Source organism: Magallana gigas, chromosome 10 (genome assembly GCF_963853765.1).
Source record: "Magallana gigas chromosome 10, xbMagGiga1.1, whole genome shotgun sequence".
NCBI lineage: Eukaryota > Metazoa > Mollusca > Bivalvia > Ostreida > Ostreidae > Magallana > Magallana gigas.
The window spans coordinates 11,182,525-11,209,674 of NC_088862.1; the positions used below are offsets into that span (position 1 = coordinate 11,182,525).

Consider the following 27,150-nt stretch of genomic DNA (forward strand, 5'->3'; position numbering starts at 1 on the left):
GTTTTTGTTTTTTAAAGTGATACATGTACTTCAAAATTACAAAATATATTTGTTACATGTTTATGTTTTTGTCCGGTTAAAAGGATTGTATTACATGTAATATCTTAAATTTCAAGGCAATCGTTGTCGTGGCATTACATAGAATATGGAACTCAGTAGATATGTTTCCAGATGGACAACAGGAGAACAGCGAATTATCACGGCTCTTCTTTATTTCATGTTTATGCAAGGTAAGTCATTATGTAAAATTTCTATTTAAAAATTATACTGTTATATAGTGATTTATGTAAACCGTTGTTGTTTGGACAAGGCTTTAACTGTGATTTTATAAAAAGAAGTACAGTCTTCCGTGAAAAATATCAAATGTAATGCTTTGTTATAGATGTATCTATATCAATAAAACAAATTTTATTGTACTTTGATAGCAAACATTTTTAATAATAATTCAATCTACAGTTTCAGCAATCTCAAAATAAGCCTAATTTAGATCATCAAAAATATTATTTTTTCTTCCGAGCTTTTTGAATCTTTGAAAGTGTAAACAACTTCATAATTGCAAGAACCTAAACATCCACTAAATAGGTTGTAGTAAAAAGAACGGATCCATTTTTACTGTTTTAAAGAAGTGTACAAGCTTAACAAAAGATCTTACTCCTCATCAATGTATTAAGAGTGAAAAGTTTTATTTTTCAAATATGAAGAGTATGAATATTATTGCTAGCATAGCGCAGCTGCGTTGTTTAAAAATGCAAGCAAAAGATTTTAATTCGCGAGTGGAATGTGGGTGGGTTTAGATTCATAACATGCACATTTTTTTCATTAAAAAACAGAGTGAAATATAAATTCATAACATGAAACCTATCCATACACACCGCATTTTTCAAAATTATTTTTGTAGAGTCGGTAGACACATACATATGAAAATGTTTTGGATGAGTTGATTTTTAAAACCCTGACCTTGGATCAATAATCGGGCCCCAAAACGGAATCAAATTTCCACAAAAAAATATATGGAAAATGTTTTTGAGATTACTATGCAAGCATCCTCTTATAGTGTAGGTTCCAACTTGTACAAAGAGTGACCCCTCATCATGCAAATGATATGCCGTAGGTTTGTTTAAAGTTCATCTATAAATATATAGATAAATTTTTTAGGAAACATAATGCTACACTTATGATATTATTTTGGTGGCTGCTAAATATCTTCATATCTTTAAGCGAATGCCACAATCTTTGTTTACTGTTAATGATCATTAAAAGTCAAATCAATAACTTAAGTATTATCCAAACTTTGGTAGTTGGTGTATTCTTCAGTCTCGTTATCAGTTAATTCAAAAGTAGGTCAAGTTAACCTTCGTTTTGTTATTATTTATCTTCCAAAATTGTTATACTTGATACGCTTAGGCCGATGATAAGATTGGCAGTTTATGAATTTGATCTTAAAAACTAGAGTTTGATAGTACGCGTTTAATGCATTGCTTTAAAGTATATAAAGAGGAGAATTTGCACAAATTTTTGCAAGTATTACAGTGTTCTAAAAGAGCTTATTTTAAAAAGAATTTTAAAAGAGATAGTGGAGCATATGATATTGATTAGGTGCGCGATGTGACCCATGGGCCCCTTGTTCTCATACTATGCATATTACTCAATAAACATGTGAGTGCGCATGTTGTAGTCTAGTATCTATTAAAACATAAACTTGATTGAATTCATTAGTCACTCAGAATCCTCCGAGAAGCCCTTCGAACTTCACATGATTTAACCACGTGACTTACAAATTTCACATTCGGAGAAATATCTTAAAATACTGTTTATTTCTGGATGAAGTGCAAAGTTTGATAACTGTTAAATTTATCTAATTCAGTTTTATTTTTTTTCCTGTAGGAATATCATTAAGACCCTTTTATCTCTAAAATGCTCAAAAGTTATATGTTGCATTCGAAGATTGATTTTTTTTTTATGTTAATATTATTGTGACGTTGACAACATCATTTAACGATACAAACTATTTCTTAAGCATACCATGTACGCCACAATCAGAATTAATTTTGTTTGAAGTATTTCTATACTCTTCTTATGTAACATTTTTTCTTTACCATATTATCATGAAATCAACTCCTTTTTTACGTACATTTTTCATTAAAGACTCATCTGCTACAAAAAAATACAAAGTCTCATTTCAGTGCCGATGTGTGCATTTTTGCGTTGCTTTTGTCATTTTTAAATCTTAGGAAAGGTATTAAAAAATATAAGAGTTAAAAAATGGTTAAATTATATCATTGAAAATTTGGCCGTTTTCTAGCATTGTGAACATTATATCACTGGTATTAAGCCGATGTGCATAAAATGGCGACAAGTTCTGCAAGTTCAGAAAATTACATTGCTCTATTTATTTAATTAGGTCGTATTTCAGCGGGTAAAACATACGTGTTTGAAAGGCTACTGATTCCTCACATGTAGCAAATTATAAAATAAACTAAATTTGTATATTAATTGATATTTCATTGATAACATGCAGCAAAGGAACGAAAACAGTCACGTTGCACATTTTTGACATCCGTTGACGACGTTTAATTTGTGGACATCTACAAAGCACTTTTGCAGCCTTACTTCTGCATTATATACATGTACATGTATCAAGACTATCTAAGAATTAATAAATTTCTATATCCAATTTATATAACCACCGAGTTACATGAAATTAATTTTTTTTTCAGGACTGGTACGGTCTGAGTTCACTGTGAACGTAGCGTCTCAGTCCACATGGGTAAATCCTGGTGATAATTACACGGCGAACTGCAATGTCCCCGGTCTAGATGCTTTTGAATATATCAACAAACTCAGGGTCGAGTGGTTCCACAACGGTCAACAACTCACCAGTCTGTGTGAATTTCGGTCACGGTCACCTGAAATCGACCAGAAGTATAGCTGCCAATTGTTGGCACCAAAGTCGAACAATATCAGTTTGTTACTCACAGTAAAAAGTAATTGTTGATTTAAAACTCTTGTAACGAGGTTAAATTAATGCTTTGAAAAAGAGGTAGCATTCCAATTTAAAGGAGACAAGTACATTGGTGTTAATTTGACCTTAGTTTCGATTAAATGTATCATACTATTTATCCAGTTTATATGAAGTATTGCAATATTTGAACTCATTTATCTAAATTTGAAAAAAAATGAAGGCTTTTTTTACGTTTCTCCAATATGCGTAAACACTTTTTCCCTCGGACTGAAATTTCACAATTTCATTGGTTTAAACATAGCACTTGACTGCCTCATATATCTCTATGTTTGTTCGGTGAGAATCAGTATTTGCCAATATGGCCACCATTGTCCAACGCTTCGCCTACTCAATTTGACATTTCATTTTATTTAATACAGAAACTGCATGCCGTTAGTTCCTAAAGTATTTGGAATAGTTGCCCTTTAAATTCTGACAATTATAAAGAGTTTGGATAAGTTATTTGGCAACTTGTTCATGGGTTTGCGTAGATCATCGCTTTTTGTGAATAAATCTGTCAGTTTGTAGTCGTCAGGAAAACAAACACTTTTTGGGAGTTAATTTTAATCAACTCTCCTATGCAGTTACTCTGGCAAATCGAAACTGAAACAGTGTTTGGACCTTAGCACAAATCATCACTACTGACAAGACTTTTTTTATTGGGTTTTTCATTTCACAACATATGTACATATATGATATAATAGGTGATTGGAACATTTGTAGAAACATATTACATAGTCTTTAGATTATTTCTACTTAATAGTACAATTTTGTATATATTTCATATGAAGTGAAGCTGATTGAGAGAGAGAGAGAGAGAGAGAGAGAGAGAGAGAGAGAGAGAGAGAGAGAGAGAGAGATCATGCAGGTGGATTACAATACATGTATAGACTATGCTATACCGAGAACAATTAAAATGATATGAGGGTTCACAGAGATCCAAAAAACCAAAAAAAAAAAAAAACCCAAAAACAAAAACAAAAAAAAAAACCAGAAAAATTAAACTTACGTATATAACTACAATTTTTCACAGATATTCTGCCAGTGTCTTTCGTATTCCTTATATTTACAAATTTTCAACAGGAAATATTTTTCAGTTGAGATTCTTTCTGTTATGACCTTTTTCAAGGCATGTATATTTGGTATCGGATTACTTTTATATTTACATGAATAAATATGCTTTACAATAAGGGCTATCAGGTTAAACAATTTATAACTTTCTTTATTTTTATATTTTCCTGATTGAATATCAGATGCAATCGATATTTCAAACTGTGTAAAAATGCACTGTTCAACATCACACCACAATTCTTTTACTATATTACATTCATAAAATAAATGGCTAATACTTTCTTCATCTGTTTTACAAAAGTGCAAACAGCAGACTCTGCTCTTTTTTATATTAAAAAGATATTTATTTGTAGGGACAATCCTATGAAGTATTTGATATTGCAGCCAATGTAGTTTTGATTCCTGTGTACACTTAAAAGGGAGTTCAAAAATTTATTCCAAGAAGTTTGTGAATAGTTGTAACCCTTTTCTCTCGATTTTGATATAGATGTACATATTTCTCTTTTTTTGTCTAATAGTATGTTGTACATGGGTTTACATCCTTTACAAGTAATAATAAACAATAGAATATGATTAGGGATAATTGGTCCATACTGTTATGAGTTCTGTAAATTTGGTAACTGTGTATCTTGTGTATGCAGTCTGGTTGTAACTGCAGTTCTTAAACTTGCATACTCTATGAAATTTGTCTTTGGATTAATGTGTTTCAATTCATCAAAGTTTATAATTGTTCCATCTATATTAAGCAGATCACTAACAAAAATGAATTTGTTATTAACATAACTTTTGATAAATATTGATTTATTGTCTATGGTGGTTTTGAGATTGTGCCATATATTATCATATATAATTTTGGTTAACTTAGTGGAGTTTGTTCAATTTTTTTTAACCAGCTGAGGAGCACTTCTTTCCAAAAAAGAATTTTCTAAATTTTTACATAGAAGGTACGAATAATCTGGACCGTTTCTCCATATTTCAGAGATACTAATTTTCAAAATTGATTCTAAAAGCTTTACCCATTTTGTGTCAGTTTTAATTAGTCTTCTCATCCAAGTAGCTTTGAGTGCTGTGATAAAATTTCCATAATCCATTTTGAGACCCCCATGATTATAATCTTGTATGATTGTACTTTTCTTTACTTTATGAACTTTACAGCCCCATAGGAAATGAAAAATAATATGTTCAATAGTATTTAGGTATTCAGTTTTTGGGTTGGGTAATGCTAGTATTAAATGATTTAGCTTTGGTATAATTAGTGTCTTGATTATCGTAATTCGACCAATTTGAGTTAAATTTTTTTAACCTCCATTGGTTTATCAATTTTCTAATTTCAGACAATTTTGGTAAATAATTTAATTTTTCCATTTCATCTAATGTAACTGAAAATTTGATACCTAGAAGCTCAACATTTAAATTATTCCAACTAAGTGAATGATGGAATACATCCTTTGAAAATTTTTTGCTACCAATCCAAACCATTTTTTTTTTTAAAATTCATTTCTAAGCCTGATCCTTGTGCGAAAAAGTATAAAACCCTAAGAATGCCATCATATGATTGTGGTGTACCATCCATTATAAATGATGTGTCGTCTGCATATTGAGATATTTTGTATTCTTCTTCATCAATAATTACACCTTTGATGTCTTTTTCATTTCTTATTAATATTCCTAAAATCTCAGCACAGAGAAGAAAGAGATATGGAGATATTAAGTCACCTTGTCTACAGCCCCTTTCTGGATAAAAGTATTCTGAAATTATACCAATTTGAATCACACATGCCTTAGTTCCGTTATAGAATGTTTTATCCAATTTTTGAAGGAGGGTCCAAAATTAAAAATGTCTAGTGTTTTTGAGATAAAACTCCATGAGATGGTGTCAAAAGCCTTTTCGAAATCAATTAACATTAAGAGGCCGGGTATATTGTATTGTTCTGTATAATACATAAGGTCATATATAAGTCTTAAATTTTCCCCAGTAAATCTTCCCTTCAAAAATCCAGTCTGATCATTATTTATCAATTTATCTAGAACAGTTTTCATGCGTTCAGCTAAGCTTCTTGAGGCTAGCTTGTAAATAACATTCAGTAAAGTAATGGGGCGCCAATTTTTCAGAAATTGTTTAGGTTTTCCAGATTTGGGAACGCATGTAATAACACCTAGTTTATTTATTTCTGAAAAGTTTCCTATTTGAGAAGAGTGGTTTATTGCTCTTGTGATAAATGTTCCTAAGTCTCTCCAGAAGAATTTAAAGAACTCACTTGAAAAAAACCATCAGCGCCAGGATTTTTGTCATTTTTCATTTTCTTAAGGAAATTCAGAATTTCTGTATCAGTTAAAGGACCTTCAAGGGTATTTGACTTTATTTAGGACACATTATTTTTTTAAACTTTTCATGGAAACTTTCTTCATTTATAGTTTCTCTTTTCTTATACAAGTGTTCATAAAACGATTTAGTTTCTTTTAATATTTTCATTTGATCAAAAATAACCGACCCATCATCTTTTTCAATATTTGGTATTTGTTTACTTATGTAGTTCATAGCCCCTAGGTTAATGCAATATTTGGATGGCTTTTCTCCCTCGTCAATCCATTTATACTTTGACCTGATACATTGACCTTTTAATCTATTTTTTCTTATGTTGAGAAGCTCATTTTATTCGAGAATAAATCTAAGGAGTTTTCCGTTAAGTTCTGCTCAAGACATGTAATCTCTTTTTCGAATTCCTTTTCTCTTTCATTTTGATTGTTTTTCTTAAAAACAGAGTATGAAATGGATTTACCAAGACTTAGTTCTTGAAAATAATCGATAAATTTGATGCAATGTATCCTGAAGGATTGTTTTTTATGGAAACTTATTTGTAAATACCTTGAAAATGGTCAGATTTTAAATAGTACGAACAATTTAGTTATTTTTGCATTCGTATGTATTCCTACGCCAGAGTTTAATATAGTCTCTTTCAAACATCGTCTCTCTCCGTAAATCCACGACAAGCAGACAGAGGTCGCGTCATCAATCTATCACGTGACAAAGAGTATGTCTTGTCGGAAATAAACGGAGACAGCCGAGCATCTGGTTGAACGAGACTAAAGTTCAGTATTGCATGGATCAATACATTTTTTGAAATTCTATAGTTTTTCGATTACGGATACATAGTTTGATGGAATCAATTCGATCTTTAAATATTACCTAACATGATTCATACGTGGTTTTCTCGAAATTTTTGTCGGAAAAGACCGAGAATTCATATTCTAAAAATGTGCGTAATTCAGACACAGATTACAAACTACTTGCAAAGCAAAATAACATATCATTCATTTTAAAATAAATGAGTATCGATAAACTCAACTCACGTCAGTACCTCAGCACTTTGATAAGGTTTGTTACTGACTGACTACGGAGATATTTTAGGTTGATCAATCTCATAGACTTCCCGGCTTCTCCTTGACATCTATGACATTGATCAACCCGATATATATCTGTAGTCAGTCAGTAAAAAACTTAATAAGTAATATTGTTTTCCCCTTGGACTGAAATGTTACACTTTCATTGGTTTAAACATGTGACTGCCTCATATATCTCTATGTAGGTTCGGTGAGACTTAATATTAGGGCCCTAATATGATAATATTACAATTATTATTGGCCGCCGCGCCACCTACTCTTCTCGACATTTCAGATTAATTAACACAGAGACCGTGTACTTTAGTTCTGAAAATAACTGGAGTAGTTGCTCTTTGAAATTATTTTTAAATTAGAGTAGTTGCCTTTTGAATTGACGTCACATTGTTATGTCTAAAGCAGAACAAAATGGCAGCGTTGAGATTTGCTCTGCAGAGGGAAGGGAGAAACGTTCAAAATTGAATAGCAATAAAATATTGTAAGTTAACATGGATGAAGCGAAGAATTTCAAAGAGTATTTGGAAGGTGAGATTGATAATTTAAAGATTTTATATGAGTTAAACTGAAAGAGACCTTAGGCACCTTGTACATTGGTTTGCATAGATCATCGCTTTTCGTGAATAAATGTGCCACTTGATAGTCCTCGGGAAAACAAAACACTTTTTAGGTTGGTTACTAACTATCTACAGAAATATATCGGGTTGATCAATCTCATAAATAAGTAATAGTATTACCGGATTAAACTGGTAATAGACCAGCAATATAATATTGTTTTTATCATGATTGGCTTAATGTATGTTAGTTGCATATATATTTATTTCAATATTTGAAGATGTTCAGAAGTCGGATGTAGGGAACCTGACCTGTGAGGTGTATGAGAAGATCATGGAGAATGACAAGTGGGTCAGGGATGAATTGGTTGGTGTGAAGTCTGTGCCTATACAAATCACAGATAACAAGAAAAAAGGTAGATAACAGGAAACAGTAAAAGTTTATTTTAATGTAGACTAATTCTTAAACCTACAAGTCTTTTTGCTTTAACTACATAATGTCCTAGGATTTTATGCATTTACACTGTACATGTGTTTGTTAGGTATCGCTTTTACTATTAAATCTATCTATCTATCTATCTATCTATCTATCTATCTATCTATCTATCTAAATATATATATATATATATATATATATATATATATATATATATATATATATATATATATATATATATATATATATATATATATATATATATATATTTATATATATATATATAGTTGTTACTTATTTTTCAGAATACAGCAACTCGGTAGCAGCGCTGCAGACATTTCTTGCATTAATATATTCTATCATTGTCGCTGCTATTTTGTTATAAATACAGTGATTGGGCAAATTATGTATTGTACGTCCGCATCACTTATTATCAAACTTTATATCTTGAAAGCAAAGCTTTTTTGGTATTTTTTGCCCAGTCAAGTTTGAGATAAAGGAATAAACTTGCATATTCAATTTGAAAGCATGTAATATAATGTTTTTGCAACAATGTTCAATACGTTTTCTAAACTCATCTTTTAATAATAAAAACTGCTCTTGGAAGATCTGGAAAAAAATGGGCTTTTTATTTTTTCATTTTTGATGAGATCAGAACATGATTGTTGTGTTGAGTCTCTCCTGAAATTTACTCTATGCCAAGAAACGGTTTATAATTAGCAAAATTCAATGAAGACATGCTCATACATTCATTATGCGTCCTCGAAAATAGCAACATTTGTGGTTAAGTGTAACTTTAAATGTTGTCCATCACCTCATAGATTCTTTGTCCGATGGAGGATCTCTTTGTTGTCCTCGGTGTAAGCATGATCTCTGCTTGAATTAAATTAGATCATCATGATCTTGATATAGTCTATGGAATGTTGACCATTTATGGCATTACTTGTGGAACTAGTCTTAATGGGCTTTAATGGGCTTGTTACTGTAAACAACCAAAGTAATAATGCAATTAAATCCTGAAGAGGTCAGAAATAAATATTACTTTACAGTATTTACAGCAGATTTGTCCTAATTCATATATTTAAAAGTCATCCTCCCTTTGGTTACAGTACTTTTAGAGTATATGCCACTGTCTCCTGAAAATCATACCATTAACTTTACAAAAAGATTTTGTAAAACTTTACTGTTTTTAGAACTTCCTTACTCTGTATGTAGCCACAGACATCATAGCCACGAGATCATCACTGACCCATTTTCCTTTATATATCTTCTCACACACCATCTGCTTTATTAACATCTTCAAAATAAATCATAGTGTCAATACTAAAGAACCAATGCTCAAACTCCATTTTCACCCAAAAGGATCAATCATATAAGGACAAATGAAGAATACCTTAAAGAAGAAGAAAACTACCAATACCATCCACACCATTTTAATTGCACATTGCATAAATTGATTATAACCTTTATATTTTTAATATCGCAGCTCTTGTATTTCATTATAAACAAAAGAACGTAAGTACGTTTTCCTCGAATTTAATAACAATCTACAAACTAGACATCCGTTACGCAGAAATATGCAAAAAAAGCTTAACCCTATATGCGATCTGATTCAAAAATCAGTTACTTCAAATTTTGACTTGAATCAACTTCATAACCTTAAAAGGGCATGTACAGGAGTTTGCTCATTTTGTTTCTCCGATTTTAATGTTTACAATGCTTCAGTAAGGCATTTTCAATGGGCAACCAAAAACTGAGTATCATTTGACTCCAATTTTTCTATAGTTAACTTTCCTTACTTATGTAGCAATATACCTTCATCACCTGCATATGGTGTTTTTGTCTCTCAGTTAATTCGATACACAAGGGCATGCTCTTTGTATGAACAGTTTCTAAGGCGAGGCAAGCTACTGACAAACAAGATGATAAAACAAGACTAACAACAGTCTCGTTTGAAGTCATCTTTTCGTAAGTTCTATAATCGATACATCGACCTTGTCAGAAAATACAATCTTCCAATGGGTCGCATTATTCACCCAATTGTCTACGGACTTTCCGTTTTTTTCCCGATTACGACAAAGAGCACACGGCGGGTTTGACCGGTGAGCAGAGGATGCTCACTCCTCCATGGCACCTGATCCTACCTCTATCTCTTTAGAGGTCCGTGTTGCTCTGCTTTGAATCTGTATTTCGTTTTATGGATTTTTGAGATGGTTGACTGTTTGTTATTGTCATTTTTTCATTTAAAGCGAGTTACAGATCTTACCATTCTTTGCCATAGAAACAAATCATTTGTAACTTACATGTTGAATATTGAGGTCAAAATTCCAGTTTTAGACCTAAAATGAATGTGTTAAACGTTAAAAATGTTTATTTGTGCTTAAAATGAATAAGAATATCGACAAATCAGCTTGAAAAACATTTTTCCTGGAATAATCCACCTATGTAAACAAAAACAGGGCACAAGCCTTGTTTACATGACAAAGAGCTTTTAGCCTCGTATCTAGCTCATAACTTTACGACTGACTCTCAAATTTCACTTGATTATTAGAAATACATTCCTTAAGCATTGCTAATAATAGATTTAGTAAATTTGAATTCGACCAAAATTGTGACCATAACCCTGCAGATCTGTAGACAAAGAGATCACTAGAACATTTTTTATGGAAGAAATTATATAATAACAGGCCATTGAAAAAAAGAAACTTTCACTGAACATGGTAGTTTTTTTTTAAAAACTCATCAAACAACCATATTCAACGAGTAAATCTGTATAGCTTACAAAAAGTCCTGCTAGCCCAAAACTCATCAGTCTCTGAGAGGTCAATGATAATATTGTTTATCTATGGGGACAGAACTTTATAGGAAAATCTCTTGGATAGTTCAGATGACAATTACAGAAAAAATATATTCAATGGTTGACCGTTGTGGAACCACTTGACCTGCAAAATGGCTTGAAATATGAAAGCTGCTACACTCATTTTATCCAGCAATGCATGTATACACATCAATGCATTATTTACAATAGCACACAGTGGAGTATTTACATTCGTTATTGAGGTAAATATCAAGAAAATGTTTTCAGGGAGTCTTTTTGATGATATATACTTAATGACGCCATAATTGAATATGAAATATTTTTTCATGTACTTCATAACTAAATTAGTGTATAGTCTATAGGAGAATTATATAGAAAATATATCATTTTTGACATCTTATTTGAAATCCTACAAAAAATACCCCCAATACATATGTTCAATTTAATATCATTTGGAAAAAGAAGTAAAGAGTATTCTATGTGCCGTGTCAAGAGGAAGACTCTAGGTATTCTATTTTTTTTTGACAAGAAAGAAATATCTCCGAGATTTGTACACATGTAGCCAGTTTCCTGCATGTTTAATTGAAAATGACAGTCTAAAATACAACCTTTCACCGTGTTTATCTTAGGATTAAATCTGTTAAACTTGATAAAAAAAAACCCCACATGTTCTTAGAAGCATCAATAAAGGAATCCATATTGAATTTCCAAAATCGATTAATTTTACTAGATCTTAACAAAAAGGGATGTTATTACACAGACAGCTCCTTTGCAAACCATCGTTATCAGCTTATTATTGAGACACAAGGACACTCAAACCCACTATTCACGTGCGTAAAATAATCATTAACTGTAGACTATTTTTATTCCCCTATTACATGTATGTGTAGCCTTGTTATTTGCTTCATCCTTCACTCCCACCAAATAAAGAGGCCACATTATTCCCTCTGTCTCGTGAATACATGAACCTTTATGCATATAAGTAGGAGTGCATAATAAAGACAACATTCTGATACAGACACAAAGTAACATCAGAAGAATTGCCCGCGCCTAAGATTTCACCACCGTAACGGAAGTAACGGTTTGGCAGTGATAATCTCTCTTATAAACGATACTTCTTAATTAGTCATGAACAGGGAAAAGTAAATAAAGTTTACAGAGTAAAGTCCATAAGTTGCTTTGTCGATGGACCACTGAGTGTTATATCAAGAGCTAGTCATTAACTGCACATTTTGCTACAAACAGTTTCTTTGCAATGCATCAACCTGAGCTCATTTTTGAGACACAAGAACATTTTGATCCACTCTTTCTGTGTAAAGGGTACTCATTAACAGTGGGCGAGTTTTATTACAATGACCCCTATTGGAACCCTGTTATTTATATTCCCACAAACAAATTAGACCACACATCCCCCCTGTCTCGTGAATACATGTACAACTGTACCTTCATACATATAGGAGAAGTATAAAATTAAGACAACATACCGATATAGACAGAGTAACATCAGAAAAAATGCCTGCATCTTTCAAGATTTCACTAAGGAAGTAAGGGCTTGTCAATGATGATCTCTCTTTAAAAAACCTCTTCTTAGTCAAGGAAAGGTAAAGGTTTATAAAATACACTGCGTAAAGTCTACAAGTTGCTATTTCCTTGGAAGAAGTGCTGTATCAAGAGCTGGTCATTGCATGCAGATTTCCCTACAAAAGCTTGGTCGGTCGTAGCACTTTTGAGCTCTTATTCTTAAAACGTGAAACGTTTATAAAGTATACAATGCAAAGTCCATAAGTTGTTTTTTTTTAAAACTAAGTACTACTTCAAGAGCTGTATGTTTCACTTAACACACCTCTTAAGAAGTTGGATGAAAATTAGCCACATCTGTCTTTTGTAGACTTTTGCAAAATTGAATAATATTAAACAAAATCTGTTTTAACATTTGTTAAATTCAACGCGATGGAGATTGTTAATAAATTGAGGGGTGGAGGATGGCAATTCATAACAGAAAAAAAAACCTTTTTGCATATATCAGCAATTCTGATTTTCCAGTTTAAAAGTCAAACAACAATTTATAATAATTTTAAACATGTATGTGGGACTCCAAGTTTTGAAACAGTTGATTTAACTTTAATATGTAAAATGGCTGATTGCAATTTATACTCTCAGGATTAAGCTCTGTTTTGAAATTTAAAGCAAAGATAATTCAGACTAATATGCAATTACAGTAGGAACTTTATGAGTTTTCTGAATGCTTATTGACTTCATGTACAGGAAATGTGGTGTATTTTGTATTTTATGTATTATGCCCGCCTTTTTCCTTGACAAAAAGAAGGATGGACAAAATTAACAAAACTCTCCTAAGAAAAGGCCTTTGGTCATCTTATTCTTATTTCCTGAAGAAAACAGTTACAGCACGTTCAAACAGTATAGGCTTTATTTTTGTTTTTACTAAGTTAGAAGGTAAAAGGTGAGGAAGAGGGTAGGTGCAGCACTCACAAAATAATTGCTTTATCTTGACAAAAGGAAAAGGGGGTCCGTCAAATTGACGTGTTGTTTTATTTCAATTTCCTTGAAGTCTAGCCGCTCCTATATTTGTTCGGGGATGAACTCAATAAGGATGTAGTTGGGAGAAGAGTGGAATGCATTGATAAGCACAGTAGCGATTAGGTGAAGGATTTGAGAGAAAATGTCTCATGCTCAGTAACAACATGACGAAGCCATGATACAACAACAGTCTGGTCTTCGATAGTCATCATTCGAACAAACACTTTACACATGTTATACGTTTAGAAGAAAAAGAAGGAAATTCAAATAATGATAAAGCTGCGCAATAGGAATACCGTTTCCTCATGGAATAATCTTAAAATATCCTATTCTAAAGATTCCTTACACATAAATAGCAATGATAAAGTTGCACAAAGAGAAAGTAAATACTGAAATACTATTTCATCAGAAGACACTCACTAATAATACCACATTTTTAACATTTCTTTCAAATTTAAAATTAAGGCCAAATCATAAGCGTAATCAGACATTTCCATGTAAAAAGTAATTAGTAATACACACAAATGATTCTGTTGACAAATACAGTACCTTTTTTCCTTACAAGAGTGTTGCATAGTGTCTATAGAAAACATTAAAAAAGTTCATCTTTACGATAAAACGAAAATTTCAAAAAGAGGAAATAGTTTTCTGGCCAGAAGATTCTTAAACAACATGAAAAGGAACCTTTCTTCTCAACATTACAAAATGTAGATGTAGATTCATAGCACATTTTAACAAATATTCATTGACAGTACCTCTCGGCTGGTGGACGAAGATAGCAACATTGTTTTAATATATATAGAGGCCTAGGGAATGTGTTGTTTTAAGTTAATTTGTAATGATTGTGTACATTACATAATAAATATGTCAAAGAAATGAAAAAGATAATTTAAAAATAAATAAAGGTTCAGTAGATTTAGATATTTGGGGTGGGTGGGTGTATAGTTGGGGAAAGGGGGTTGGTCCTGTCCTCAAGCACCTATGATATGTTTATAAGTGTTTGCTTGTAAAAACAGCTTATGGATAATATATCTCTATCCCATTCCCGAAGACGACGTTCGATCAGAATAAAAACTTATGTTCTAACTACGGTGAACACTAATGCAGGATATGTGGTCTTACGAAATAATTCAGTAAGAAATCACGTATATTCTTTAAAGGAATGTTATTAAACTAAATGGTGGTTCTAACTACGGTGTAGACTAATGCAGGATATGTGGTCTTACGAAATAATTCAGTAAGAAATCACGTATATTCTTTAAAGGAATGTTATTAAACTAAATGGTGGTTCTAACTACGGTGTAGACTAATGCAGGATATGTGGTCTTACGAAATAATTCAGTAAGAAATCACGTATATACTTTAAAGGAATGTTATTAAACTAATATTGGTGGTTCTAACTACGGGGTAGACTAATGCAGGATATGTGGTCTTACGAAATAATTCAGTAAGAAATCACGTATATTCTTTAAAGGAATGTTATTAAACTAATATTGGTGGTCAAAATGAAGTTTTTTTCGAATCATATTTTATGCTATGCTTTTTGTTACATTGTAATTATCAACAATACGGCGTATATTTTGGTTTTAGCTTTATCTTTGCCTTGACCAGCAGCACAACAAGATGAAATATATTGACTAATCTGGTTTCAAAATTGTAATAAAATTGGGAACAAACCATCAAACAAACGAATTAAGTTGGATTTTTTAAAAAAATAATTACTAGTATTGAAAATACATTGCAAAAAGTTATCTCATAGATCCCCATTTAAGGTGCACTGTGCACCCTTAGTGACTGTCATTTTTCAAAGGTTTTTTCTTGGTCTATAATAAATTCAATAAGTCTAGGATTTTCTCAAACGTCAATCTTCTTTTTATATCATGTAATATGTATGACAAGATTCAACGTTCAAATCATTTTGTACCATATTTATATAACCCTAGAAAACGAACAAAGTGTTTGTTGCGGAAGTGGTCAAATTTAATATTAAGAAGGGTTTCCAAAAACAGACACTACTAATTTAGATATTTGTTTAATGTTTGCCGAGTCTTCAATGTTGCATCAATTCAGATCTTTAATGGAAGGTTTTGAACATTAATGTGATACGCATGTCCGCTATATATCAAATGTACTAAAAAATTATAACATCTGGCAATTAATATTTCACAATTTGTAATTTCAATTTAGTCTTTATTTAATTCAGTGGTTAACAGATCAAAACTGCAATTATTTTTTATTGATATCTGTTCTGTTTGTTATAGAATAGTAATCTTAATATGGGTCTTCATTAGTGTCGCACGAACATAGAACTTTCAGAATGTTTAAATTACATTTGATAACCATGTCCACTTTTACTTGCACAAAAAGCATTGTACCTTAACCATAACAGTACCTTTAACCTAAAATATCAAGACAATTCCTTAATCATTTCCGTTTCTTTTTATATAATTTGAGCTATCTTGGACACCTTTAAAATTTGTAAACTTACGGGATTGTGTACAAATATCTTACAACTAACAGAACGCAGGGTTTTTGGTCTTTAAAATGATATACTAAGTTTATACTTGTGCATGTAAATTATAGGATACATATTTTTTACTATAACTTTTTATTATATGAAGTGAGCATTTGTTATACAGTTGAACTTCCGATATTAAAGATTGTATTTACATTTTAACTTCCTTTCATTTAGTAATAACGATGGTGGTGATACATGGAATTTAATATTCAGTAGATGTGTTACGAAATTGACAATGGAAAAACAGCATATAACTATGGGATTTCTTATTTACATGTTTATGCACGGTAAGACATTTTGTAATATTTTTATTCAAAACATTTTATCACATTTTATTGATACATGTAAAGCAACGTTTTGGATAAGGTTTTACTAGTGACTGTTAAAAATAAGATAAAATGCAAATGTGACGTTTTGTTATAATATCTCTTCATCATTGAATACATATTTTTTTAAAATTTCCTTTATAACCTAACAAAAGCGTTTTCATAGACTTTCATCCTATAATTTCAGAAATCTTAATATAAGCTAATTTGTTATCCCCTAAAATGCATAAAATAATTTTGTATTTCAAGTTTCTTAAATTTTTGAAAAAAGGGTGATAAACTTTGTATTCATCAGAAAGTCAACATCACAGTTTGTTGTAAAAAATAGAGAGGAGTTTACTGTTTTAAAGGAAATGGGAACATTTTACGCAGTCAATGGAATAAGATCCTTGTGAATGGCCGAAAGTGGTTCAAAGTTCAAATTAGAAATACACTTGAAGATTGTTTGATACATGTTTTTCGATGTAAGAAACTGAATATATTCATCTCCTCAGAGTCAGGTCAGAGTGTCCTTAGTTTACCTTTTTAATTACTGAATGTTAAGGAGGCCGATTTGTTTGGGTTTTTTTTGGTGGAAAAACTACAAAAGCAAAACTTTTTTTTAACCATGTGTAATTTACTCCAACCCTAGTTTTTTTTGCAAATTTTTGAGTAAATCGACCGTCTGGTTCTTTTTAGGGACCATCTCAAAAAACAGGTACATCTACAATACGCCGGGATGTTAAGGAAGCATATGGACAATTTTACGTCTTATTTTGACTGTTATATTCAAAATCGTGAAATTAAATAAGTATTTTGAATAAAAAATTATTATTATCCTTTAAAATAGATGTCAGTGCAATAAAATCAGGTAGTACATTGCTGCCACATTGGTGCATTATCACGTTACAACTATAAATAGCTTCCGTATATTTCTTAACATAAAATGAGATAAAACAACACTACCCCTCGGTTTCTAAAATAAAAATAACATACCAAGTGACGGCAAACCATCTACATTTAATCAAAACCGCTGCTAGAATTTATGTTCTTCTTAATGAAATAGTTGTTCATCCGGATCTTGTGAAACCTTCCCAACTTTCGTAAAAAATCGTATGTTCCATCAAAACAACACACAACATGGGATTCTAACAGCACTTTTCAATTAAAGCATTGATCAAACTAACGATATCGATACGTATAAAATTTCAAGTTCAATATATACGGGGTAGTGTTGTTCTATAGTCGGATTTTTATGTCGTAAACAACGGCAGGGGAAAGCCTAGCCGAGAAATAAAAGCAAATTCACATACCTTTTATCGAATGATTGATAAAACTAACATCTCTCCCAGTATTCTTTTGTTCAATTCTCAATAAATCACACTGCAACACTTTATTAGAGTTCTTAGATTAGTTATACTTTGAATATGTTTACGATGCTTTCCGATCAAATTCACACGACATTCAACGTTTAGTCATGACGTCATTAATGTGTAAATCTACGTAATACAAGCTAAATTCTGAAAAAAAATGTCTTCCGTATTTTTTATTTGTTTTTGGTCTACGTTTCGTTGCTTAGATACTTGAATATGTACATGATAACTAAGATTTGATATTTCACGGAATTACATGTAACTTAGATTCCGTATGCTTCCTTAACACCCCGCGTAGGAATGTATAGGAAATTATCATTTTCCGCAAGTCGAAGCAGATTTTCTCAAATTATGATATGTGGTTAGTATCATCATTTTCTACCTTATATATAAAAAAGACTAAATTCTACCGTCTGGGTTTTAGTAAGGGTCATCTCAAAATATCAAAATGCACCATATATTTAAAGTATTTCGAATGGAGGTTGGTAACATGGATTCATTAAAAAATTAAGAAAAATTCCCCTGAACATAGCATTATTATGTATATAGATTTTCATCGGTATACGATTTTTATTTTATTTTGATGCACCTTCGGTTTTAAAATATGATGTCCAAATTATAAATGACAATTATATTTTGAAGCATTGTTTTAGGTAAGAATATTTTTGTAATTTATAGAATATAAGATCAAATTTCTGCAAATATAAAAATCTGATGGCTACGCATAGTCAACAATTTTCTTCCTATTTCGTATTTTGATAAAAAAAAATATTAATACATTTGACTAAAAAATTAATTTAATTGTCAATCAATTTATACGACTTAAACATTATTAAGAAAGTTCACCTTTTTATAAACTGCAAAGTTGAGTTGCTATTAATTTCATTCCTTATAATTTTACTCTCAGTTTGTGTTTGTATAAAAAAAGAAAATATAAAGGCTGTTTGACCTCTGTAATGTTTTAAAATCAAATTGTACTGTTACGTAAGTCGATTCCTTTATTAATGTTAGTCTCATAATGACGTTGACAGACATTTTCTATCCAAAGGGTCTAATATTAAATCAATTTTTTACTCAGGACTAGTTAGGTCTGAGTACACTGTTAAGGTATGGTCTCCATCCACTTGGGTAAATCCTGGGGATAGTTATGTGGCGTACTGCAATATCCCTGATTTAGGAGCCTTCGACATTGTTCGCAACCTGGAGGTCATGTGGTTCCACAACTCTCAACAACTGACCAATCTATGCGTGTTTCTGTCTTCTGAACTCACCATGAAATATTTTTGCAACGTTCGGTCGCCACAGATAAACAACATCAGCTTGGCAATCACATTAACCAGTAAGTGTTGATTGATCAGTCTTGTATCAGTGTCAGACCAGTGCTTTAATAAAATGTAGTTGTCAGGTTGAAAAGGATCGTAAAACACGAGAGTTCATTTTAACGTACTTTCAATTACCTGTGTTATATTTTATCCAGAGATAAATTATAACTCTTAGTTTATGCATGTATATTTTCTTTTTGAACACATTCTACGGTAATCTAATGACATTTTTCTTAAGTAGGCCCCAACGCATAAACAGTTGCTGTCATATTTTATATTTGTAGATGTTCAGAAAACAGATGAAGGCAACATATCCTGTGTGGTGTATGAGAAGAATGAAACGAAATTCAGGGGTGATCTTGTGGCCATGAAGTCTGTGCCTATACAAGTCAGAGGTAGATAACTGATATGATACTCGTATAAAAAGGTTGCAACTTATTCTAAGGGGATTAAATATTTGTTTATTGGGATGTGCCATTGCACATCGTAGGTCCAAATAATTCCATACAGCAAGAGATTTACATGACATAAATCATTTTTCTAAATTCCTTTTTCTAGTTCCCAATGTTGATTTAACATCTGTGCAGATCAACTGAATATATTAAACAAAGAAAGTAAAATTGTAATTGATAAGAGAAGTGAAATGCATTTGACTAGCATATATTTGTGAAAGTTGTAAAGCAATATAATGTTCGATATCTGTATTTAGCTCACTTTTGATCGCATGCTGTCCGGCGTTCGTCAGTTTTTCTGTTTGTCGGACTGTCTGTTAATTTGCCACTCGTTTTAATTTCTCAAAAACCAATGGGCACATTTAATCCACACGTGGTACAAAGCATCTATGGGTAAAAGGGATTCAAATTTAAATAATTCCCTCTTTCAAGGTAATCACATTTGGAATTATTGAGAATGAAGCTTTTAAAAAATCTTCTAAAAAATAATTTCTTTTGGTTACCTAGAATTATGAAGCAGGGTATATTCAAGCCTGTCTTAAAAAGATTTTTGATTCGCTCCAAAAAATTTGATGTTTTTACAAAAAGTGAAGTGACATCGGAGTTGCTGAAGTAAATCAAAGATCACATTTTAATCAAATCAGGAGCCCTGGGGCAGAGTGACGTCACAAGGGGAAGGATGAGATTTTACATTCACATTATGTCTCACATTCAGAGTTTCTAAAAAAAGTTTTTACAAAAAAAAACATTGGGCCCGAAATGCTACTACTTGTATGGAGACATCCTTAGAAAGAGTAGATTAGTTTGTTTAAATCATGATACCCAGGCGTAGATTAGGGTCACGAAAGGGAATGGGATGGGGTGAATTTTTACATAGACATAAAGGGAACAAAATTAAACTTTCACCAAAACAATTGGTAGGAAGAGACTTATTAGAAGAATCCTTATATGCGATAATTTGATCAGATCATGACTCTTTCTGTAACTTTTTGGCCAAAATATGGGGCTGAATGTTTATTTCGGAATGCATAAATTATTGTTGTTTAAAACTTTTATTCTAAAAAAACTGAAACAATGGAACGGACCCAATATAATTTAAGGGGGGGGGGGATAAAGAACTTTTTAAGCAAGATCTACTCTATTAATGGTCAAATCAATTGATTTATTTTGTTGCTGATACCAATAGGCTTTAGTAATTTTACCCTGAAACTGGCTATGCTAACTATACTGATTACAAGTTATATTTTATATGTACAGTGAACTCCCCCTCCTCCCAAAATTTCATCACAGAGCCTATCAAGAACATAATATTTAAGTTTGACTTTCATTTGTATTATTGTACAATCGCTGTTATAAATTCCGTTAAGAGTAGATCAATGAGTAAAATACTGGTAGTACCATCACCTTTACAGAGCCTCTCAAGAGTACTTCCATTAGTAATGTTCTACTTTGACTTTTTTGAAGCGTATAAAGGGTACTTTCATTAGAAATATTGTACTTTTAACTTTCCCGATCCTAAAGTACTTGTTCCATGAATGATATATTGTATTTTCTGTTATAATTAAATAGCTTATTACGAGTGATTTCACTGTATTGTTAAACTCTTACTTATATAGAGCCTATCAAGAGTATGAGATTCAAAATTGACCAAAGCATTGAGTTCTCTCTGACCGAGGAAAACACTGAGGCTCTGCACCCAGTGCAGGTCTTACCTGGCAGATACGCCCCTACCTGCCAGGTCAATGGCAGCAGACCCACCGCAAACGTCCGCATATTGATGGACAGCGATCTTATGAATGGGAGGACATTTGAGATTGACGACAAGATAGGCACAGAGTTTGTTGCCGAGGAAACAGACTTTATAGGTCAATATCTTCATTTATCTTCATGATTGTAAATTGGTTAGATGCTTATGTTGGTTGGTTCTGGGAAGGGAGGGGGTTTAAATAAGGCAGAGTATGAAGAAATGTTTACTAGCCAGCGCGATTAGTTGGATCATTTGTCTTGTGGTATAATTTCTGACGTCAGACTAAATTAACTTGTTCAGTTTCTAGCACCAGCAATACGCACTGTTACAATCAAAGTTACGGCTGCTTAGATAGAGTTTTGCATGCTTAAAACTCCAAATTGCCATTCAGTCACCTTTCCAGACCATTCCGTTAACATTCAGTTCACTGAATGGTAGAAGTTTATCCTGTGTAAATCATACATAAAAGACAAAGCTTGCGACTTTATATTCTTGCATATTTGCAACAGAACAGCAGAATTGCAATATTAATTACTTGCGTAAAATAAAACAAAAATGCACCATAACTGACAGAGGATTTCGTTTATATCATTTGTATATGCCTTTTACTAATAATTTTTAAAATAAATCTGTAATACTGAATAATGCTATCAAATATTACTTTTAACAATCAATATAATACTGTTTCTATAACATTTACGATATATATTATTAATATAGCAGTGCTCTGATTGTTATTTATTTTTCAATCAATATAATTTATATTTCCTTGAATAATTGCATTGTGTGCAATAAATAGTAACTTTAGATAGAGATTTGAATGCTTTTGTACAGACAACAGCAAAGTTAATGTGATGTGTAGTGCAGAAGTTGATGGTCTGCCCAACTCAGAAATGCAACGCACCTATCAAGTTCTTGTCAGACAAGGTAAGCTAACTTATGTTTAATTATTGAGTTGTACGAGTTATTCATCATTCTCTATTTTTTTAAATTTTACTAGTGTTCTGATATAAAAATTGGTCTGCCATCATATTTCATGATGAACGTCAACAAATTACATATACATTATGGTTGATACGCCAACAAAACACTTGCAGTTTTTAATAAGAGGGTCATCTTACATTTTACATGTATTTTAATGTAGCTTATAATTTTAACTTTGAAATTTTTTATGGGAGCGATTGTATTTATAAAATTGTGAATGCATCTGTAATGTAAACAATAGAGAAAAAGGAGCAATAGTAAAAGGAGTGCAAAATTATTATTGTAATTTTTTTTTTTAAATTAAAAAAAAAAGACCAACTTACAGTGATTATACAAAGATTACATCACATTTTATCAGATATTTAGTTGAATTTCTGGAGTAGGAATAATAATATTAATGGTTATTTGTGTTTTTTGATAATTGAAACTCATTGCTTTCCACGGAAATATTTCACAAAATTCAATTTCACACAAAATTGATATTTCCATAAGAAAACTAAGTCTTGCATGCAATAAGAGACATGTACTGAGCTAAATATGCAAAAAAAAAAAACCGGTTGATTGATTTTGTTATCTTTATAGAGGATCTTAAGTTCAAATGCACCAATTCTTCTGCTATTGTTAACAACAAGCGACACAAGATTGTATGTGAAGTGTACAATGTTGAGGGTATTGCCTGTAACAAGATCAGCTGGAAGCGAGGAGACACTGGTGAATATTATAGTCTCGGCAGCTATTACAATATCAATGTAGCCTGCAGGGTAAGTCAAGTAAACAGGATAGATAACTCCTCTAGCTATAACAATATCAATGTAGCTTGTACAGTAAGTCAAGTAAACAGAAAAGATAACTCCTGTACCTATAACAATATCAAAGTAGCTTGAAGAGTAAGTAAAGTAAACAGGATAGGTCACTTCTGTAGCTTTAGCAATATCAATGTACCTGAGGAGTAGGTAAAGTGAACAGGGTGAAAACTCATGAAGATATAAGAAGATAAATGTAGCTTTTAGAGCAAGTTAAATATACAGAATTCATAGCTCCGATAGCTATAACAATATCAATGTACCTGAAGGCTCGACTTCTGAAGGCTAACACAAGTAAACAGGATTGATAACTCCTGAAGCTTTACTAATATTAATGTTGCTTTTGGGTAAACAAGATAAATAACTCTAGAAAACACAAAATGAAAATTAAATAATGAATTCACTTATATAAATGTATTCATTTATATAATTGCTTCTTTTTTGAAACACTGATGATATATGAGATTATTGTAAACATGAATGATTTGGCTTGTTATTTATATCCACATCTTTGATTAATATTATATTAGTAAATAGTTTCTCTATGAAATTAATGTTTTTTTGAAAGAAAATATATAAGGAATAAGGAATCATATCGGTCGGGGCTTGATCAAATCCAATAAAGTCCGAAGGGCGATAGATTTGATATCGCCTCGACCGAAATTGTCACCTCATAATATTCAAAGAATGATTCCTTATTACTTATATAATTTTAAGCCATCATACGATTAAATATATAAATACAAATAAGCAAACCCAGCTGGCGCTTCAATTTGGCGTCATTTGTATTATGGGTTATATAGTACAAAATCGATACGTAGTGTTATCAAGGCAAAGACATTGGAAAATGTAAGTATATGGAAATAAGCATGTTTACTTGTGAGTAATTACCGGTGTTATTATACACTGAAGTTTACAGTATTGCTTTTATTTACGTTTTGTTTTAGATTGCATGGTTTATCTTAAATAAAATTCAATTAATTTGAGTAGGAAATTACTAATTCCAAGATAGAAACAACACTGGAGATTCTGCAGGTGACGGCGGAGTATTTTAAGACATCGTTCAGTGTTATCTACAACGACCCTCTGTTCCAGACAAGAGAGTTCCAGCTTAACATTCCACAAGGTGAGACAAGGCCAAAGTTTCAGTATGGCAACTAAACTGTGGCAGTATTTGACCTTATGCAGCAGTGCTTGATAAACACACTTTTGCCCTTAGTTGGTTTTTAAAAAAATGAATAAAATGTGGCTAGATTCTTTATTTTTTTCTTCCATCGAACTGTGAAAAAAACACTTTTATTTAAGTTTAAACTGTTTAAGAATTGTGAAAAGGTAGATCTAGATGAGGAAGAAAAGAGATAACTTTGAAATAAAAAATATAAGATGCTGTGTTTCTAACTTGTGGAAAGGAGGAGTAAAGGAAAGTCAGCTTATTTTTGTTTTCAAATTTATAGTTTTCGTCGTATGAAAAAGACCGAAAATGAAGAGTGTCTCGCATTCGGGAAAAGTGAAATTTATCGTGTTGTTGAAAAATATTTTTCTCTCATTTCAACTGAAATTGAAACTAAGATGGGTTTCTTATTGAAATCTTTGATACAACTCTTTATTCATAGTTAATTCACTCGTCCACTAAACATGAAAAAAAAGAATTAAAAAAACTACTTATGCGTGATAATTTTTGCTTTCAATTGTGTTAGTTTGTAATTCAAAGTTTCTAATTGTTGTTTTGTTGTTTATATTTCAGAATACGTCAACTCAGTAGTGGCCCTGCAGACATCTTTCGTATTATTGTGTTCCATTGTTTTCGCCTTTATCCTATAACAGATACTGTTATTGGAAAATGAAAAAAAAAATTATATGCACAACTCCTATCACAATCTTTTACGTGTCCACAAAATTACCCACACGTTGTATAATCTGTTCCGGATGTGCCCATTCTCAAAGCTTCAAAACAAGAAACAAACGAACATAAAATTTCAATGATATAGAACAATATTTTTCAATGTACGTCATCTTACAGGAAAATATAAGGCAGTACCTATTTTAGATATTTTTGGTAAAAACAATTATTGTTAAGATGTACATAGTGTTTTAAATGTCCATTTGTATTCTTATCTCACCTAAGGCCTAGGGGGAACTGTTTTCAATAGCGAATAGCAGTGTCTATAGAATAGTATGCATATACAAGTATATGTGCACCAACTCTCATTAACAATGAAATTTAGATTTTAGGAAGATGGCTTGTTAATTATCTTATTTAAGGATAACACCTTACAAATTATATGAACTGTACATAGGGAATCTTTTAAGGCTTGAATTTTAGAGAGAATGTAAAAAGAGAGAAAATTAGGTAGAATTTAAGCGAGTTTGAAAATTATTATATATTTGCTATTTTTAGGTATGATTGTATTGAATATCGCACTGTGGAGATTCGTTAGAGCTAGTATTTTATTTCGGTTAAAAATTTGTAATTTCTAAGTAAAAGAATTGGTTTGACGCAAATAAAAAGTTTTTTCTTTCCTTTTTTTCTTTTTTCTTTTCTTTTCTTTTTTTTATTGTTTTGAAAACTTAGGTAACCGATAGCAATTGATTTTTTGTCCGTCGCTTGTCAATATTTGACAGTTTTAGCTTGTTCTTGAAATCTCTTTTTTATATGGTTTAATTTGGGGCTAAGGAGAACATAAATTATAAATGTCACAACTCTTGCCTACATGGGCACAAAAGCATGGTTAACATTTGACTATTGTTCTAAACTCTTCTCTACTTTTGCACATCTGAAATATCAGGGCAAACATTGTACATGTGTTAATAAATGTAATGTTAAAAATCTTCGTCTTTATTTCTACTAAAAAAAGACCGCACATTTTGAGATACTATAAAGTTTTCTACCAAAATTGTTAATTGCATGAATTTCTAGAAGTTCTAAACGCAAAATGATGTTATAATGCTAATGTTTACAATCTTAATATATTAATATCTATGAAGACCATAAAGCTGTCTTTTGAAAAAAAAATAAATCATAACATTTAAGGCAGGGTTTCTGCCTCTCATTATAGGGGAGGGTATCTTTTGAAAAAAAAGTTTTCTGCTGGTGAAATATAACGATATAATATAAATACATAATTGTTAAAAAAAACAAAGCTCTCTAACAAATTTAAAATATCATATAAGCCATTGCCCCCATTGCCCCATCTTTTTAAGTGGTGATTTATACAAATGTGCTGACAATGGCTGAATTCCGTTCTTTATATTTGCTGACATATAAATGACTCCAAATAAAGGAAGAAAATAAGGCAGCATTCCAGATGTTTTACTGCTTTTAAACGCCTTTTGGGATTAGTTTTGTCCGGCACTTTGGGAGGGAGTGTTTAGGTAATTTAAAACAATTATGCTAGCCATATTCATATTCTACATATATTAAGTAGTGAAAACATAAACAGGTAAAAGCTAACTTGGCATCTATCTATCTATCTATCTATCTATCTATCTATCTATCTATCTATCTATCTATCTATCTATCTATCTATCTATCTATCTATCTGTCTGTCTGCTGTCTGTCTGTCTGTCTGTCTGTCCGTCCGTCCGTCCGTCCGTCCGTCCGTCCGTCCGTCCGTCCGTCCGTCCGTCCGTCCGTCCGTCTGTCTGTCTGTCTGTCTGTCTGTCGAGCGAGCAAGCGAGCTAGCTAGCTTTCTTACACTCACGTCAAAAAAGGGGGTCTTTCTTAAAAAAAATGTAATTTTTGAGAGTTTATTTTAATCAACTCTCCAATGCAGTTACTCAGACAAACCGAAAGTGAAACAGTGTTTGGACCTCAGCACAAATCATCGCTGCT

At 31.7% G+C, this 27,150-nt stretch overlaps 2 protein-coding genes across 6 annotated transcripts in view; both read left to right on the forward strand.

Annotated features, from left to right (window-relative positions):
• LOC117683702 (uncharacterized) lies at positions 1 to 25,842 on the forward strand. Of its 3 annotated transcripts, none has more exons than XR_010710479.1 (10): positions 1 to 230; positions 2,718 to 2,984; positions 8,304 to 8,438; positions 19,089 to 19,349; positions 19,617 to 19,727; positions 21,401 to 21,649; positions 22,366 to 22,458; positions 23,098 to 23,226; positions 24,309 to 24,444; positions 25,063 to 25,076. XR_010710479.1 is itself a non-coding variant. In XM_066074097.1 (10 exons), the coding sequence occupies exons 1-10, from the start codon at positions 146 to 148 to the stop codon at positions 25,137 to 25,139; spliced, it is 1,593 nt and encodes a 530-aa protein (XP_065930169.1). In that variant the 5' UTR covers positions 1 to 145; the 3' UTR covers positions 25,140 to 25,842. The 3 variants fall into 3 exon arrangements, 2 of the variants coding, with proteins under 2 accessions (XP_065930169.1, XP_065930170.1); XM_066074097.1 differs by having other exon boundaries at positions 23,098 to 23,276; positions 25,063 to 25,842; XM_066074098.1 differs by lacking the exon at positions 21,401 to 21,649 and having other exon boundaries at positions 23,098 to 23,276; positions 25,063 to 25,842.
• Positions 1 to 27,150, forward strand: part of LOC117683709 (uncharacterized) — a 165,436-nt gene that overhangs the window by 11,515 nt on the left and 126,771 nt on the right. The gene's annotated exons all lie outside the window — the stretch shown is intronic.